This window comes from Dryobates pubescens, chromosome 15 (genome assembly GCF_014839835.1).
Source record: "Dryobates pubescens isolate bDryPub1 chromosome 15, bDryPub1.pri, whole genome shotgun sequence".
NCBI classification, from domain to species: Eukaryota; Metazoa; Chordata; class Aves; order Piciformes; family Picidae; genus Dryobates; species Dryobates pubescens.
Window position 1 is genome coordinate 18,774,777 of NC_071626.1, and position 18,911 is coordinate 18,793,687.

The window sequence follows — 18,911 nt, forward strand, 5'->3', positions numbered from 1 at the left end:
ACTATTAAAACCCAAAAAGGGCAGGTACTTTATAAACAAACTCTCTTCAGATGTGCAGTAGGAATTTTCATCTTCATTAGCAATAACGAAGTCTGTGAAGATAAACACTTTCCAAATCACAGTAGATCATGAAGGGAGAAAGTCTGGGGTCAAGCCTTTGGTCATTTCCTTGTGAGGTGGTTTTAGACTTCTTTCTCTATTCAGATTATGACTGGGGGTGGGTTGGTTTCTTTGTTTGTTTGTTTTATCTTCTTGAGATCTTCAGAGAAATCCCCAAGTCAGATCTAAGAAGTCCACTTGGCATCCTTCTAGAGCAAAGTATAAATAAATGGTCAAGTGGATTGGGTTGTAGAAAATGGGTCTGACTCTGTAAAACCATATACATCTGTCTGCTGAAAGCTGTGTTCAGCTCTGGCATCGTCTGCTCCAATTCACGTGGTTGCAATCCTTTGGACTGGGGGTGTAGCAAACAGCCTGGGATCCCCCACTCACAGTTTCCCACCAGTCGCTCTGTCTGTGTTTTGTTGAGGACTGGGTGCTGTTCTTCACAGGGGGTCAAAATTCATAGATGAGACTCTTTGCCATTTTGCTCAGTTTCATTTTCTCATTAAATGTCTCCTCAAACCTTCGATTCTGTTTTGGAGTGAAGTGGTTCTTCCAGTCACCGACAGCACCTGGAAGAGCAGGGGCAGAAAAAGAAATAGTGAGGCTAGCAATAGAATAGTGCTGAAAATGATTTAAAGGCAGCTCTGCTTTGTTTGCAGGTGGCCTAAATGATTCATTATTGTTAACTGTAGTCTTTAAATATTATTAACCATTGTCTTGGACTTAGGTCATGAACATGATTGCGGTAGGTCATGATCGTGAGATTTATTGGTCTGATGAGACTGATGGAAGCAGCTGGATCATCATCCATCAGACTTGGTTGGTGCCAGCAGCACTAAGTGGTACATGAAGAAGAGCAGGTTTCCCAGATGGAATTAAAGCTCTTGGTCATCTCAGCAGAGAGGTATCTTGCCACCCCTGAGGTGTATGCAGCTAAGGGTTATGCAGTTATGCCCAGAGCACCTGGGCTCTGTTAACAGTCAGTAGAGGGAAATGGTTTGTTTCTTCCTGACTGAAAGTCATCTCATTCTGGTCAACATCTAACACTAAGTAAATGTTTCCCCCAAACCAGCTCTAGCTTGCCTTTGAGAAAGAAGACTCCTGAAAAATGAGCCCAGAGACACCTAATAGATGAGGGGGGGAGGGGCTGAAGCACCTCTCCTACAAGGACAGGCTCAAAGAGCTGCAGTTGTTCAGCCTGGAGAAGAGAAGGCTCCAGGGAGACTTAATAGCAGCCTTCCAGTACTTGAAGGGGGCTACAAGAAGGCTGCAGAGGTACTGCTTGCAAAGCATGGAGAGATAGGACAAGGGGCAATGGTTTGAAATGAAAGAAGGGGAAATGTTGGTGGGTGTTAGAACAAGTTCTTTAGCACAAGGTTGATGGAACACTACAACAGTTTGCCCAGGGAGGTAGTTGAGGCCCCATCCTTGAAGATATTCAAGGTGAGGCTGGACAAGGCTGTGAGCAAGCTGATCTAGTGGAGGATGTCCCTGCTAACTACATGGGGCTTGGACTGGATGAGCAAAGAAGACACTGGTTTTTAAACTGACATATGTTAATGAGACAATGCTTAGTTTCCCATCATGTGCATCTTCTAAAGATGCTGACAACATTCCAGATAGCAGAGAAAAGAAAAGCAAGCTTGAAGACTAATATAGTTTTCTATATCCCTATAAATGCTCTGTGAACTGTCTGAAACTAGCTGAGCCCCTGGGATTTCACAGAATCATAGAGGCAATAAAGTTGGAAAAGACCTCAAAGATCATCAAGCCCAACCTGTCACCCAAGACCTCATGACTACTAAACCATGGCACCAAGTGCCATGTCCAGTCCCCTCTTGAACACCTCCAGGGACAGTGACTCCACCACCTCCCTGGGCAGCACATTCCAATGGCAAATGACTCTTTCTGTGAAGAACTTTCTCCTCACCTCCAGCCTAAACTTCCCCTGGTGCCACTCGAGACTGTGTCCTCTTGTTCTGGTGCTGGTTGCTTGAGAGAAGAGACCAACTCCTTCCTGGCTACAACCACCCTTCAGGTAGTTGTAGAGAGCAATAAGGTCTGCCCTGAGCCTCCTCTTCTCCAGGCTAAACAACCCCAGCTCCCTCAGCCTCTCCTCACAGGGCTGTGCTCAAGGCCTCTCCCCAGCCTTGTTGCCCTTCTCTGGACACATTCAAGTGTCTCAATGTCCTTCTTAAATCGAGGGGCCCAGAACTGGACACAGCACTCAAGGTGTGGCCTAGCCAATGCAGAGTACAGGAGCACAATGACCTCCCTGCTCCTGCTGGCCACACTGATGCAGGCCAGGATGCCATTGGCCTTCTTGGCCACCTGGGCACACGGCTGGCTCATGTTCAGCCAGCTGTCAATCAGTACCCCCAGGACCTTTCTGCCTGGCTGCTCTCCAGACACTCTGACCCCAGCCTGTAGCACTGCATGGGGTTGCTGTGGCCAAAGTGCAGCATCCGGCACTTGGATTTGTGAATGCCATCCTGTTGGACTCTGCCCATCTGTGCAGTCGGTCGAGGTCTCTCTGCAGAGCCCTTCTGCCCTCTAGCAGATCAACACCTGCTCTCAGCTTGGTGTCATCTGCAAATTCACTGATGACTGACTCAATCCCCTCATCCAGATCATAAATGAAGATATTAAAGAGGATGGGGCCCAGCACTGATCCCTGGGGGACACCACTAGTGCCTGGCTGCCAGCTGGCTGTGGCACCATTCACCACCACTCTCTGGGCTCAGCCCTCCAGCCAGTTCCTAACCCAGCACAGAATCACAGAGTTTCATAGAATCGTAGAATCAATAAGCTTGGGAAAGACTTCAAAGATCATCAAGTCCAACCTATCACCCAGCACCTCATGACTACTAAACCATGGCTTCAAGTGCTACATCCAATCCCTTCTTGAACACCTCCAGGGATGGTGACTCCACCACCTCCCTGGGCAGCACATTCCAACGGCTAACAACTCTCTCTATGAAGAACTTTCTCCTCACCTCCAGCCTAAACTTCCCCTGGTGCAGCTTGAGACTGTGTCCTCTTGTTCTGGTGCTGATTGCCTGGGAGAAGAGACCAACCCCCTCCTGGCTACAACCTCCCTTCAGGTAAGTGTAGAGAGCAATGAGATCTCCCAGGAGCCTCCTCTTCTCCAAGCTAAACAACCAACCCCAGCTCCCTCAGCCTCTCCTCACAGGGCTTGTGCTCAAGGCCTCTCCCCAGCCTCGTTGCCCTTCTCTGGACACATTCAAGTGTCTCAATGTCCTTCTTAAATCGAGGGGCCCAGAACTGGACACAGGAACTATTTGGAAGAAAAATCTGTGATTTATTTCAGCTTTTTAAGAGTGACTCTGTCAAAGTTCACTGACTTAGAAAAATACATTTGAGCTTTTGGTTGGTCTCTTTGTTACTGGTATTGCCTTTTGGCATTTGCTTCAGTCCATTGGTAAAAACATTATGAGTTAGTGAAATGTGCCAATTTCCTATTGACTGAAACACCTCTTGGTTTAGAAGTGTCAGATATTTTAAGGGATTAACAGTAAAAGTAATCAAAATCCATCTCAACATGATGGCTTTGATTTACTTATTATCTAAATCCAAGGGAGCTTCTGAAATGTCAGGAGCAAGAAAACAACTCCTGCAGAGACTTTAAAAATCACATCTGAGCTAAGCACTGTGGAAGATTTCCCCATGGCTTCCAGCTTGGCCAAAGTTTGAAGGCTACCCATGAGGCCATCAGGTGACAGAGTCATCCATTCTTACACTGTTGTCAGCATATTCCCTTTTAGGAATATTTCAGTAAGATAAGAAGCAATAAGGAGGATAAAGGCTGTGAATAATCTCCTGTGGAAGGAATGTGTCTCCCTCTCTCTCATTCTAGGAAACTAAGTGACCTTTGGTGTCAAGGGGGTAGGTTGTAAAAGACTGAGGTGGTCAACCTTTAGATAAAGAGTAATGCTTTGTGAACCTTTCCTTTTAGCTTAAAAGCTCCCATGGAGCAGTATTAGTCAGGCTTGTTCAGACTCTTCCATTCTTCTCCAGCAGAAGGGTGCATTTTCAACCAGAGAACTCAGTGGGGAGGAAAGTGATTTTTAAGAAGGCTCCAAATTGTAGGACCCTATCATTGATACCTGGGACTGAACCAAAGCATCACTGCAGCCCAGGAAAGAGCTGGACTGCAACCTCTGGCTGGCTTCCCAGTTTCTTATGCTGTGTTAAGGGTGGAGAAGGGAACTTACCTTTCCTGAAAATCAGCTTCTTGTTGGATGTCAGTGCACAAACGGTGTTGTGGGGATCGCTGTTTTCCTTCTCTGTGTCGCTTTTCATCGCTGAGAAAGAGGACTTCTTGCATATGTCTTGGATATCATTTTCACTGACATTTAAACTCAGGAACAGACTGATTTTCTTTACAATCTTAGGGAGATCCTGGGGCACAAGAAAAATAAAACATTTCTATTTCTTTGCCGATTATCAGACTCTCAGTTGATATGAAAATGATCCTTTTTGTTCCATATCAAGTTTATCACACATTTATTTGATGCAGGAAGGACGTGGACCTGGTGAGCAGGTTCAGAGGAGGGCCATGAAGGTAGTGAGGGGACTGGAGCACTTCTGCTATGAGGACAGGCTAAGGGAGCTGGGGTTGTTCAGCCTGGAGAAGAGAAGGCTTCAGGGAGAGCTAATAGCAGCCTTCCAATACTTGAAGGGGACTTATGAGAAGGCTGCAGAGGGACTGTTTGCAAAGGCCTGGAGAGATAGGACAAGGGGCTATGGTTTGAAATGAAAGAAGAGGAGATGTAGATTGAATGTTAGGAACAAGTTCTGCACCCTGAGGGTGGTAGAACAGTGCAACAGGTTGCTCAGGGAGGTAGTTGAGGCCCCATCCCTGGAGATACAGAAGGTCAGGCTGGACAAGGCTGTGAGCAAGCTGATCTAGTGGAGGATGTCCCTGCTGACTACTGGGGGCTTGGACCAGATGACCTTTGGAGGTCTCTTCCAATCCAAAACATTCTATGATTCTATGTCATTAGATTGTGAAGATGACAGGTGAAAGGTGTCCCTGCCCATGGCAGAGGGGTTGGAACTAGATACCCTTCAAGGTCCCTTCCAACCTAACCATTCTTTGGATCCATGTTGGTATTTAAGTTTTCTGTGTAGTCATTTCCTTTTATGAAAACTTCTTTCTTAACCCCATAGCCTCTAATTTTCTTCTGTATTGGGAACACAAGTCCCACTGACCATGAGTGGTTTTGATGTCTTGCATCACATTTTGAGAAGTTCACCTGAGATGTCAGGCATGGCAGGTTAATGTGTGTCCCTTAGCAGATGTCCTTGGTTAGTCTTTCCTTTGGACCAAGAATGAAGAACATAAAATTCTTTCTGTAGCCTGAAGAAAATAACATCATACATGTCCCAGTCCTGTATCTATGAAGTGCAGCTCTCCCGGGTTTGATATTTATGCAGCTTGTGCTACTCTGCCGTGGTAAATCTGCATCTGCAATATTGTGTCCTGTTCTGGGCCCCTCAGTTCAAGAAGGACCTCAGGGAACTGCCTGAGAGAGTCCAGCACAGAGCCCCAAAGATGATGAAGGCAGTGGAACATCTCCCTGCTGAGGAAAGGCTGAGGGAGCTGGGGCTCTTGAGCTTGGAGCAGAGGAGCCTGAGGGAGACCTCATTCATGTTTATCAAGATGTGAAGGGCAGTGTGGGGAGGATGGAGCCAGGCTCTGCTCAGGGATGTCCAATGACAGGAGAAGGGGCAATGGGTGCAAGCTGGAGCAGAGAAGCCTCCATGTGAACATAAGGAGAAACGTTTTCATTGTGAGGGTTACAGAGCTGCAGAACAGAACAGGCTGCCCAGAGAGTCTCCTTCTCTGGAGATATTCCAAACCCACCTGGATGTGTTCCTGTGTGACCTGCCCTAGGTCATCCTGCTTTGGCAAGGGGTTTGGACTGGATGCTCTTTCAAGGTCCCTCCCAGCCCCTAACATTCTGTGTGATCCTGTGTGTGCAGCCAGAATTAGCTCACTAATATAAAGTGATATGCAAATACAACATGTGCCCAAAGATATGCATGAATGTTTTCCTTCTTTCTCTCCTTTTTTTTCATTATAATTTACCCTTTGATATTTTAATCATGCTAATTTCCAAGTAACACTTTCTGAAAGAAGAGCAGAGAACATGTTTACCTTCTTCATGTCTTCATAGAATAAAAACAGGATGTTCTTGTCATTTGCATGTTCTTCCCAACTGAGGAAATGATCAAACCAGGATCCACAGACAACTGGAAAGAAAACCCATGTGGAAGAGTTTCACATAAGCTCTAGTCATAAATAACTCTGACTGTATCTCACCCATGCAGGAGAGTGATCCCTCAGTAGTGTGTGCCCTGTATTCCTCTAAAATGCATTCAGATCTTTTTTGGGCTGACTCAACCTTACAGTCTAAAGAGGTCACTGCTCTTATTGGACTGATAGAGATACTGTTCTGAGATATGGTTCTCTAGAGGAAACAGGCTCCAAAACCCAATGAAAGGCTCCTAATGAAGGAAAATTCCCCCCCCTAACAAGATCTGAGTGTCTCAGCAGATGTCTGCATGTCTGTGATGACAGAGATATGATCACTCCACTAGGAAATCAAATAAGGTATCCGTTAAGTGGAGCCCACTGTTGTTAGCTCTATTTTTGTCCCACCAAAGGGGAATATGTGTTATTTTTTTAAAGCCAAAGAAGAGTTATGTAAAGAAGTTATTATGCAAATACATCTTTCAGCCACCAACACAGATAACTTAAGGGTTTATAGTTGACTCATAGCACTTGTTTTCCCTGGCTGCTCTTTTTGGTGAACCATGGGAGGAGATCTAAATCTCAGCTTCCCTTTAAAAACCCCAAATTCTGACTCTTCTGGTTGAAAGACAATTTGGACTGCATGGAAAGCTGAGTTGAAAGCCTCCTGTAGGTGATGAGGACAGGCCTGGAGAGAGCACACAGCCATCATTCTCCAGAAATACGACTTTGCTTTTGCTAGCAGAAAAGTGTAATACTGTAATGAGGTTGCAAACCCTGAAATATAATGAAGTGCTTTGCTGAATGCTCCAGTCTGTAGCTGTCTCCTGTGCACAAAGCACTGCCCAAGGCAGGTGGGTTCCACAGTTTTCAATTAAGCTCTGCTTTCCTGGTCAGCCAGACTGGGGATGTGACCAGCCATAGCACACAATAACTCTACTGGCTTCAGGCGTACAGCATACAGCCTTGGAAACAATATGGACAGCATCACACTTGTCTCTGTGTCCCCTCACCCTTGCTCTGAACTGAGATTAGCTCTGCAAGAGTACTGCAGGATGAGGATCAAACATCACAGCCTTCATGTGTTTCTATTAGGAACAAACCCAACAAACTCTCTATGGGTCACCTCACATAAATTTCTGTTGTAACCAACGTTTTTATGCCATGCATAAGCACACAGAAAATAGAATCATAGAATAGGTTTGGTTGGAAGGGCCCTCTGAAGGTCATCTACTGCAATCCCAAATAGGAGGTGGCTACTGATTTACAGATTAATTGGAGATGCTTATATGATTTAGTAGAATCATAGACTCATAGAATCGTTAGGCTTGGAGTTGTTCACAGCCACATCCAGTCTGGCCTTAAAAACCTCCAGGGATGAGGCTCTACCACCACCTTGGGCAACCTGTTCCAGTGTCTCACCACCCTGATGGGGAAGAACTTCTTCCTAACATCCAATCTGATTCTACCCACTTCTATTTTTGTTCCATTCCCCCCCAGTCCTATTATTACCTAACATCCTGAAAGTCCCTCCCCAGCTTTCTTGTAGGCCCCCTTCAGATACTGGAAGGCCACAATAAGGTCTCCTCGGAGCCTTCTCTTCTCTGGACTGGACAGCCCCAAATCCTCTTTTCTATTTTTCACTCTTGTGCATTCAGAGTTGATACTAAACAAGCCAAGAACCTGCAGATCAGTGCCTTAGGGCTGCTGTGAACTAGGAACATAAGAGCTGGGACAAAGCTCACACAAGCCAGTAGACAAATTGACTTCTGGAGTGTTGATCTAAGCCCATGCTGACTGCAATGGCACTGTGCTTCCAAGCTTTTCAAGGTGATAGGTTGTTGTGGCTGTTACCGTCACTGGGGTTGTATAGCAGGAACATGTCCTGAAAGGAGTAATAAAGTACTAAAAGTGGGAGTGGATAACTGAAACACAATCCTGTTGTCATCTTCCACTGCTACTCATAAACATCTCACTCTTGTCCTTGGTCTTTGGACCACACTACTACGACAGATATTCAAGGCCAGGCTGGACAAGCCTCTGATAAGATGATAGTGGAGGAGATCCCTACTGACTGCAGGGGGGTTGGACTAGATGACCTTTGGAGGTCCCTTTGAACCCAAATCATTCTATGATTCTATGTCAAAGAGCAGCAAAAACCTGCAAAGAGCAGCTGTGTTGAAGCAGTGCAGCCGTGGATCGAAACTCCTCCTTGCAGGGCTAAAGCCAGCATCCTGTTATTTGCTCTTGTTTACTTCAGCATTAGAAGTTATCCTGAAGGAAAACCCCAACCAAAGCCATAACAGCAAGGATTTCAATTAGGAGTTTTTCCTCACTCTGTGCAGCAGAAGGTAGTGTAAATTGCAAGGAGGAAACATAACCTTTGTCTTACCATCTCCTTTTAAGAACAAGTCAAAGAAAGCAGTCCAGCTGTCAATAGTGGGAAGGTTTGGGTTATCCCTGTAGTAGTGAAACATGGAAACCGCAGTATCTTTTGGATTTCTGCTGATGTAGATCATCTGTAAATCAAGATGGTACAGTTCTTAGTGCTCACATTCTTCCTTTCCTTTAGAGGAGCTCTGTGCATAACTGTAGTGTTTTCACAGGCAATTTTGCAGGGACTCTTTTCCTTTAGGAACCCCTCTGTTGGTGCCCATGCCACTAAGATTCGGATGAATTTGTCCCTGACTAGGCAGGAGTCAGTAGTGGTTAGTAAACAATTCCATGTGGACAGAGGTGTGTCTGCTGCAGCTGGGTGATGTTTATGTTTTATGAAGGAGGCGGTGTTCGTTTTAACTCATGAGTCAGTTCACTGGCTCATAAACCTAAGATATGAAGCTATTGGCTAATTAACATTTACCAGACAGATGCAAAGTGTAAGTTTTCACCTTCTGTTCAAATTAACCATGTCCCAGAAAAATTTTCTACAGAGTCTGGATCTGAGTAATGCTAAAAATTTGAACTTCTAAGCTAAAATTTCAGGCCCAGAACTGACTTATTTTAATGACCTCAGACCTTAGCATGGGGTCTGATTCTGCTTCCCACATTTCAGTTCTTGTCCCTTTTTCCTTTATAAGGTCTTCATAAGTGTTCAGTAGGAGGGGCAGAGTATCTTCACTTCCAGAACAGTCTGTAAGTACCCAAGACAACTACTTCCTAAGGGAACATGTAAGCACCCCCTATCCCTAAGGTATTCCTGATGTTATTGTTTGTGTATACAGATCACCTCTGGGAGTGCTAGGGCAGGAGCAGAACCTAGTCCCTAGCCCAAGCCCCAGCTCACACTGACTGCTGGTCAGCTGTGTCTCCAAAATTCACAGCAAACTCTTTCTGGAACCTCTGAATCATTTGAAACCTGCTAAGGAATGGCAAGAGAAAATAGCTTTCCAATAGGCATTCAGTGCATCTTAACTGCTTTTGTACCTTTTTTGTTTTGCCTTACCTTGCATTTTTTATTCTTAAAATTTGTGGGTAGCATGTTGTAGTCTAAGTGTGTTGGGATGAGCCTCTTAGATGAGAGTTGATTCAGTTCCTCCAGTCTGGATATGTCTCCAAATTCAATGGGGGATGTTAGTGTAACCTGAGCACTGAAAAGGCTTGTTAAAACTCTTGCAAGCCAGTGAGTGCCTGCAGAAAAGTAAGGGGGGGGTGGGGGCGGAAGAAGGAGGAAAAAAAAAGAGAATGAGAGAAAGAATGAAAAATAAAAAAAAGAAGGAAAATTAAAAGGAAAAAAAAAATGAGGGGGTGGGGGGGAGGGAAAGGAAGATTTGTTAATGGGAAAATACATGGGGCATGTATTTTGCATAGTGAAACAGCTTGCTATGTACAAGTGCTAACTCTAATCCCTTCAGCTTCAAGAAACTTTACATAACTGAGTAATCCCATTGGTTCCAGATAGATAAATACTGGGAAAATGAGGACTGTAAATTAAGTGCAAAATAACTCTTTGAGAGGCACTGACATTGGTACCAAAACAATCTCCTGAGACAAACTGCCTATCAGCTGAGAAGCTATGTTGTTGTAAGCATCAACTGACGACTTCACCTATTTTTCCTTGCAGTACCATTTGGGGAAGCGTTAAATTGAGTTTCTTTGGGGGGTGTTTCTGTGTGCAAGTGAGGCAGGGCAAGAGTGAAGCCCAAATTAACACAGCTACTGCCAAGAGCCATAAAAGCAACTTAATACGGCTCCTGACTTGCTCATAATTGAATGCGAAAAGCCCTCAGAAAAACCCTTCAAATACAGATTTTGCTACAAGAGATAAATATTTATTTGCTTCACCATATGAAAACACTTGAGCTTATTTTCCACTAAGGAATCAAAGTTTAGACAAATTACCTTTATTTTTTTAAGTATTTGAACACTTACTGGCAGAATAGTTTACTCAGATACTAAACCACCCTCCCTTGTTGCTTGTACGCAGACATTTCTCAAGGAGCTTCAGCAGACATTTCTCAAGTAGCTTAAGCAGAGAACATGAAGCAAACAAATTGAGACTGCTTGGAATCAATCTTTCAAAGTAAAGCTTACCAGATTTGGGATAGGAAACCAAAAGGACGTCATCTTCTCGAGCATCAAAAGCATCCAGAGAGTTTAGAAGTTCTAGAGAAGACCTGGTGGTAAAGGGAATCCCCTTAAACATGTGAATGAGTTCTTCCTCACTGGAGCTGGACATGTTTGCTTAAGTCTTGGATATTTGCAAATCAGGTAACAGTGAAGTGACAAGAGGCTTGAAGAGTCACTCCTAAGTCAGATGACCCGAAGTGACAATCCGAGACCAAGCAATGCAAACTGCAGGCTTATATAGTTTGCTGCCTGCTGTTGAGTCCTGCCAGAGATTGATTTTTCCAGGCAGTTGATAAAGACAAGTGATATATTAGAAATAACTTGATAAATAACTGAAATGCTGGCTCATGAAAAAGGCATGCCATTTGTCATTTATTAGCTCTGCAGATACAGGCAGGAGGTGATAGTCAAAATGTCTTAATGGTGGAAAATGATGAGAATGAAGATTATGTGTTGCCTTAAACTACAAGGGCAACGAAGTTGGTGAGGGGTTTGGAACACAAGCCCTATGAGGAGAGGCTGAGGGAGCTGGGGTTGCTTAGCCTGGAGAAGAGGAGACTCAGGGGTGACCTTATTGCTCTCTACAACTACCTGAAGGGAGGTTGTAGACAGGCAGAGGTTGGTCTCTTCTCCCAGGCAGCCAGCACCAGAACAAGAGGACACAGTCTCAGGCTGTGCCAGGGGAGGTTTAGGCTGGATGTTAGGAAGAAGCTCTACACAGAGAGAGTGATTGCCCATTGGAATGGGCTGCCCAGGGAGGTGGTGGAGTCACCATCATTGGAGGTGTTCAGGAGAAGACTTGATGGGGTGCTTGGTGCCATGGGTTAGTTGTTTAGGTGGGTTGGATTGGTTGATGGGTTGGACGTGATGATCTTGAAGGTCTCTTCCAACCTGGTCTGGTCTATTCTATTCTATTCTATTCTACTCTACATCTGAGATGATTGTTCTGATGGGTTAGACTTTGCAGGAAGCTGGCTTAGCTTCCAAGGAAAAAGCTACATCTTAAAATCCTTTTGATGACTCCAAAACCAGATGTTGTGTTTGATCCAAATCTCCTGTTTATGGCTTTGTTTCACCAAATATGCAGCAGCCTGGGTTTTTTTAAAGCTCAAAGCAGTTCCAATTATTTTAATTTTGTGATGTTAAAGAACTTTTTCATTTTAGAAATTCAGCCTGAGGCCTTTCCAAAGCAGAGGCACTTTAAACCATTATCACTTTCTAAACTGTCACATGTCTCTGTAAGAAGAGTACAGCCAACAGAAATCCCACATTTAAAAGGGATATTTAACATTGGCTTGACTTCTGAATGTTTCACAACTAAAAGCGGTGGAAAATGTTTGCATCATGGAATCATCAAAGAATCACAGAATGGTTTGGATTGGAAGGGAACTTTAGAGGTCATCTAGTCCAACCTCCCTACATCCTCCACTAGAATGGGTTGCTCAGAGCCACATCCAGGCAACCAGCGCCAGAGCAAGAGGACACAGTCTGAAGCTGCGCCAGGGGAAGTTTAGGCTTGAGGTGAGGAGAAAGTTCTTCACAGAAAGGGTTATTTGCCATTGGAATGTGCTGCCCAGGGAGGTGATGGAGTCACCATCCCTGGAGGTGTTCAAGAGGGGATTGGACATGGCACTTGGTGCCATGGTTTATTTAGTCATGAGGTCTTGGGTGAGAGGTTGGACATGATCATCTTTGAGGTCTTTTCCAACCTTATTGATTCTATGAGGTCCTTCGATATCTTCAACTCAACTCCAGACCTGGCATGCAAATTTTGTTTTACAGTAAAGCAGTCCTTCAGAAAGGTCTCAAGTATACCACAGTTCCAGTTCTTTTATTGTTTAAGATAACTTAGGCTTGCTCATGAGAGCTGACTGCCAAATGTACCTCCGATGACCCACGGTAAGAAGTTAATGACTAGAGATGCCCTTCAGGAAACACTTGAGCAATCAAGATTATTCACAAGGAATAAGGAGCTACCAGCTTCTGGACTTGCTTCTTTCTAATTCAATCTTCATAATGAGTATGACTTTGTTTCTCCTTGTTCTTTTCTTTGCAGCGTTGCCAACCTACCAGTCAAAGAGAAGGCAGCAAGCCTGCGTCTCCTCACCTGTGTTGCTCTTCAGCAGCTGCTGCTTGCAAAATGTGCCTTGTGCCATGTGTGAACTCCACATTCCAGTTACACAGGGCTAGGTGGGGATGAAAATCATGGGAAAAAATGCCCAGGGGAGATGTTCCCTCTAACTAGGGAGGAGGCATCCAAGTCAGCCAGTGAAAGTAAAAGAAACACACGAATACCGGAGTTCAGGCAGGAGCTGGGGAAATTTTCAGTGGTGTCTGAAGACCTAAACCATCACATCATATTTTAGGGTCTCAATTCTTACAAATCTGCCCTCTGACAACAAATTTCTCTTTGGTTACTTCAGGTATTATGCCAACTATCTTTGAAGGCATACTGATTCCTTTTTCTATGTCATTTTGAACGTTCTAGTCTCTTCTATTCTGTCTCTATTAGTCTGCATAGACAGATTTCTAAGTTTTGTTTTGCCATCACCACTCCAGACATATGAATTTAGTGCAGGCCAATAAAACTCTGCCACCTTGACCTAGCAACAATAAAAAAGCTTATTGCAAAATGTGCTGCATATTTACTATGCCTTTTCCCTTTCATTTCTTCCTCCATTCCTCCTGTTTCTTGAGTCAGCACCTTCGCCTAATCTAATCGCTTGGACCTCAATTAATCATTCATAAATGAAATGGCCAAGGTGTAAAACAGGAGCCACACAGTGACAAAGAAAATTCCAATCCCCTTAAGTAATCTCAGTCCCTTTTTGTACTAGCTTCTCTTTTCAGTGTTCATAATATTAATTCGGGGGAAGCAAACTCAAAATGGTCCTCCCCAAACGCTGCCTGCACTTGGAAAACAGGGCCCACTCCTGCAAGGGGACAGTGTCCTTAACTGCAATAACTTAAGGAAAAAGAGGGAATATCCAGGATCTTGCAAGAAGAAACCTCTTCTTAATAAATTATTAGGAAATAAACCCCCACACTAAAAATGACTTCTTTATTAACATAAAAAATTGCATTATTACATAAAAATGACATGATGTGAAGAGAGGATGGGTTTAAAGAGCCAAATCCTCCATTCAACTTCCCATTGTTTTCCTTTATCAGTGGAACATCTCCCTGCTGAGGAAAAGCTGAGGGAGCTGGGTCTCTTTAGCTTGGAAAAGAGGAGCCTGAGGGGTGACCTCATTCATGGTTATCAAGATGTGAAGGGCAGTGTGGGGAGGATGAAGCCAGGCTTTGCTCAGGGATGTCCAATGATAGAACAAGGGGCAATGGGTGCAGGCTGGAGCAGGAGGTTCCACAGGAAGGGATCTTGAAGATCATCCAGTTCCAACCCCCCTGCCATGGCCAGGGACACTTTCCACTGGACCAGGTTGCTGGAAGCCTCATCCAGCCTAGCCTTGAACATCTCCAGGAAGGGGACAGCCACAATTCTGATCTTAAAACTCTCTGATTTCATAGGCACTGCTATCTGTGGCAGCTACACTCACATTTGGGAATTAGTAAGTTCCTATGAAGGAGGTCAGCCATATGTGCAGAGTCATGCTGCATTTATGTCATGTCAGATTGTAAAGCTCTTTGACCTTCTCTTATCCCTTTCACAAGAAATCACTGCCTGAGGGTATGCTGTGCAAGACCTACAGCTGATACAGCTAATCATCACAGTGCAAAGCTGTGCCCTTTACAGACATGGCAGGAAAATGCCACAGCTGTGAGGTTGCCACTACTGACCCAGCCTTTGCTCTGCAATGGCATCTGATGGCACCTTCAAGGCGTGAACATACACCTAATGAGGACATGGTCAGCAGGGGGCAAAAAGAGAAAAGCTAATGAGGATTTGCCCCTTCAGTGGAGTAAAAAGGCTGATGCTGTGCACATGCAGGAGAGCTCAGTCAGGTGAGCATTCTCTCTGGCAAAGGCCTGTCTATCAAGGTGGGATGACCTAGAGATGTTCCCATGTGCTCAGGGCGATAGGAGGGCCTGTGACAGCTATGACTGCCCCCCATCCCCCACAAGTGCAGGGTCCTGACAGACTCTGAGCAAGGGGACAAGGCTGGCTAGAAGCTGAACGTGTCCAGAGAAGGGCAACAAAGCTGGGGAGGGCTTTGGAGCACAAGCCCTATGAAGAGAGGCTAAAGGAGCTGGGCTTGCTTAGCCTAGAGAAGAGGAGGCTCAGAGGAGACCTTATTGCTGTCTACAACTACCTGAAGGGAGGTTGTAGCCAGCTCGGGGTTGGTCTCTTCTCCCAGGCAACCAGCACCGGAACAGGAGGACACAGTCTCAAGCTGCACCAGGGGAGGTTTGGGCTGGATGTTAGGAGGAAGTTCTTCATAAAGGGAGTGGTTGACCATTGTGGTGGGCTGCCCAGAGAGGTGGTGGAGTCACCATCACTGGAGGTGTGTAAGAAGAGACTGGATGGGGTGCTTGGTGCCATGGTTTAGTTGATTAGATGGTGTTGGATGATAGGTCAGGCTCGATGATCTCGAAGGTCTTTTCCAATCTGGTTAATTCTATTCTAGTCTAAAAATCAGCTCCACACGTTCAGACATTAGCTGGCTCCTCCTTTGGCTGCTTGGAGAACTCCACCCTCCAACTAATTAAGAAATTGACCACAGCCTAATTAAGAAATTGACCACAGCTGCCATCAGAAAGGGTGTGAATGAAGTTCTGCCAGGGAGAGAGTTGGGAGCCTTCTCCACACAGCAGCAGCTTGGCAGTGAGATCATTTCTTCTTAGCAGAGGAATTCCTCCCCTCTCCTTGGTGAGTGTATCTGGGTGCCCATGGGAAGGTTTTCCTTTCCTGAGTGAGTGTGTGCACATTTTGGTTCATCTTTCCAACCAGTTTGGTGAGCTGTGCAGCAGCTGACATCCCAATCTCTAATCTTATTCTGTTGGAAGGAGAGCAGATTAATTGCAATAAATCCACAGTTTTCAGGTGGCTGTGGCTGGCTATTTTGTCAGTGTCTCCACGACAAGAGACTTGGAAGTTTGGTTTATTTTCTGCTTATCTGTCTTGTCATATCTAATGTGGACACTTACTGGGACAGGTTTAAATGACAGGAACTAATGAGTCACTTTGTTATTGCTAGGGCACCACAGTTTTTCAAGTGTGGCAGTGACTTCACTAGTGACTTGAAATCATTGGCCCTTATCTTGATTTGTTACTGTAACTGCTTAGAGGTTGCTGGGTATTTGGAATCTCATGTGCATTAGTAGGTTATAGCATTCCATAGGGGGCAGATGAATTCCACAGATATATGTCCTTCAGAGACCTACAGCCTGTAGAGCATCAGTCCAGACAGAAATACCAGAGTGAACAAGGCTGATGGCAAATGCTGTCCTCTCAGGTCACATGCTGCCAGTAAAGACAAGAGCTGAGGAAACCAGCAGTTCAGCTAACTACAGCCACCCCTGGGAAGGCTTATGTGCCACAACCAGTGGAGCTGTACCGTGGCGAAGAGGAGCACAGTGAGACAGTGCCAGCATGCAGGCTCTTGCACTCTGTACTGGGTCTCTGGTGGGTCCAACCCAAATGAACAGCATGATCCTGATGTAAGAGACAATGAAGAGTGCTTTTGAGGGAACTGTCTGCTTGTATCCAGCTCTGGGGTCCCCATCACAAGAGTGAAATGGACCTGCTGGAGTGGGTCCACAGGAGGGCCACAAAGATGATGAGAGGGCTAGGGAACCTCTCCTGTGAAGACAAGCTGAGAGAAGAGAAAGCTTTGGGGAGACCTTATAGAGGCATTTCAGTATCTCCCCTACAGGGAGGCTGTTGGAGGGACTGTTTAGATGGGCTTGGGGTGATAGGATGAGGGGCAATGGTTTGAAAGTGGAGCAGGGTAGATTTAGGCTGGACATCAGGAAGAAGTTCTTTACAGTGAGAGTGGTGAAATACTGGAACAGGTTGCCCAGGGATGTGGCTGGAGCCCTGTACCTGCAGACATTCAGGATCAGACTTGATGTGGCCCTGGGTATCCTGATTTATTTGGAGGTGGTAAAGAGGTAAGCACAGCACTATCAGGTAAGCTAACCACTTCCCAGCCAGAGCCAGTACAGCCCAATTGTTCTCAGGACAGTTAGTCACTCCCTAGACAGACAAATGAATTCCAAAACCTGAGCAGAAGTTACTTGGCTATTATTTATAACAGGTTTCTGTCGTTGGTGATAGGAACAGGAATTGAAACACGAGATAGACTGAGACTAAGGGAAGCACACATTTAGTGCTGATTCTTTGCCTTTGTGTCATGCAGTGGCTGTGAGGTATTTTGCAATATTTGTATATTTCTTCTCTGCTCTTACCAGTTGGGGTTTTTGGGTTGGGTGGGTGGGTGGGTTTGTGTTGGTTGTTTTTTTCCCCCCCACATGTTAAATGAACTATTTAAGCATAGATGCTTTTTGTAGGGGAAAAAGATAACCTTTGTTTGTGCAGGTAGAGAATTTCCCCTGCACACTCATCCTCTCTGAGAGTCAGGATGTGGTTCAGAACAAGAGAAGAACAAATCATTCATTGCCTGCCACACAGTGTTTTAGTCTTACTGTTGGCTCCCCCACCTTTTTGTGGTTCTAAAGGAAGCTTTCAAAACAAACATTTTACAGCTGCCCAGAGCTTTTGCTGACACAAACCACAACTCATAACTCCTTCCTCCCGTCAGGAGAGACATTGTTTTGTTTTACAGACTTCAGTGTACAAATAGCTCCATAGATGCTGTGTTCTAAGCGTGAGGCTAACACATCATCCGGTTTCATCCAGTTGTATCTGCTCAGATCTCTGCAGCCTAAGTGTGCTTTCCATTTAGTCTTGATTGAAATCTTCCTTTAAAACAGAGAAGAGGCTTCTGCCATTCCTTTCCTGGTGGATAATTACTGTCACTCTTTTACCTCTCTCTTACTGCTAATTCAGAAAAAGACTTTTTTCCCAGTGTGAGTTACCAAAGATGTCACAAAGATGCTGAAGGCAGTGGAACAGCTCCCTTCGGAGGAAAGGCTGAGGGACCTGGGTCTACTTATCATAAAGAATCATAGAATGATTTGGATCGGGAAGGACCTCCAAAGGTCATCTAGTCCAACCCTGCTGCAGTAAGCAGGGACACCCTCCACTAGATCAGGTTGCCCAGAGCCTTGTAGAGCCTGACCATGAATATCTCCAGGGATGGGGCCTCAACTACCTCCCTGGGCAGCCTGTTCCAGTGTTCCACTGCCCCCATGGTAAAGAACTTGCTCCTAACATCCAACCTAAATCTACTCTTCTCTAATTTAAAGCCACTGCCCCCTGTTTTATCAACACAAGTCTTTGTAAACAGTCCCGTTCCAGCCTTCTTGTAGGCCCCCTTCAGGTACTGGAAGGCTGCTGTTAGGTCTCCCCCGAGCCCCTTCTCCTCCAGGCTGAATAGCCCCAGCTCCCCCATCCTGCCCTCACAGGAGAGGTACTCCAGCAACCCAATCATCCTCATGGCCCTCCTCTGGACCTGCTCCATCAGGTCCATGCCCTTCCTGTGTTGAGGGCTCCAGAGATGGATGCTGTACTCCAGGTGAGTTATTACCTGAGCAGAGCCGTAGGACCTCTTGACCTGCTGGCTTTTGATATGGATATGATTTGCCTTCTGGGCTGAAAGTGCATACTGTTGGCTCATGTCAAGCTTCTCATCCACCAGAACTCCCAAGTCCTTTTCTGCAGGGCTGCTCTATATCACCTCACCCTCCAGCCTGTGTAGCTTGGAGAAGAGGTGACTGAGGCTTAATATCTCACATTGGCTGTTTCTCTGTTTTCAGAGTTTCAGAGTCATAAGATGCAGTAAGGTTTGTAACTGAGGTCTAATGAGGGGTTAGCTGTAAGAGCATTTTTAATTCTGCTTGTTGACTCTCTGCATTCCACAATGCATCAGGGCTAGCC

General features: G+C 45.3%; 1 protein-coding gene across 1 annotated transcript; it reads right to left on the reverse strand.

The window, feature by feature from the left end:
- Window positions 1–555: 555 nt before the first annotated feature.
- LOC104299483 (sulfotransferase 6B1) lies at window positions 556–11,060 on the reverse strand. Its single transcript, XM_009899647.2, has 6 exons — window positions 10,916–11,060; window positions 9,828–10,012; window positions 8,778–8,904; window positions 6,290–6,384; window positions 4,341–4,527; window positions 556–674 (listed from the first exon to the last, which is right to left on the reverse strand). The coding sequence occupies exons 1-6, from the start codon at window positions 11,058–11,060 to the stop codon at window positions 556–558; spliced, it is 858 nt and encodes a 285-aa protein (XP_009897949.1).
- Window positions 11,061–18,911: the final 7,851 nt, after the last annotated feature.

Excerpts from the sequence above, each read along its gene's own strand:
- LOC104299483 (XM_009899647.2), bottom strand. The coding sequence starts at position 11,060 with ATGTCCAGCTCCAGTGAGGAAGAACTCATTCACATGTTTAAGGGGATT. Across the intron at positions 10,013-10,915 it reads GGTTTCCTATCCCAAATCTG|GCACTCACTGGCTTGCAAGA; the intron begins GTAAGCTTTACT and ends ACTTTTCTGCAG. Across the intron at positions 6,385-8,777 it reads CTTGTTCTTAAAAGGAGATG|TTGTCTGTGGATCCTGGTTT; the intron begins GTAAGACAAAGG and ends TTTTCTTTCCAG.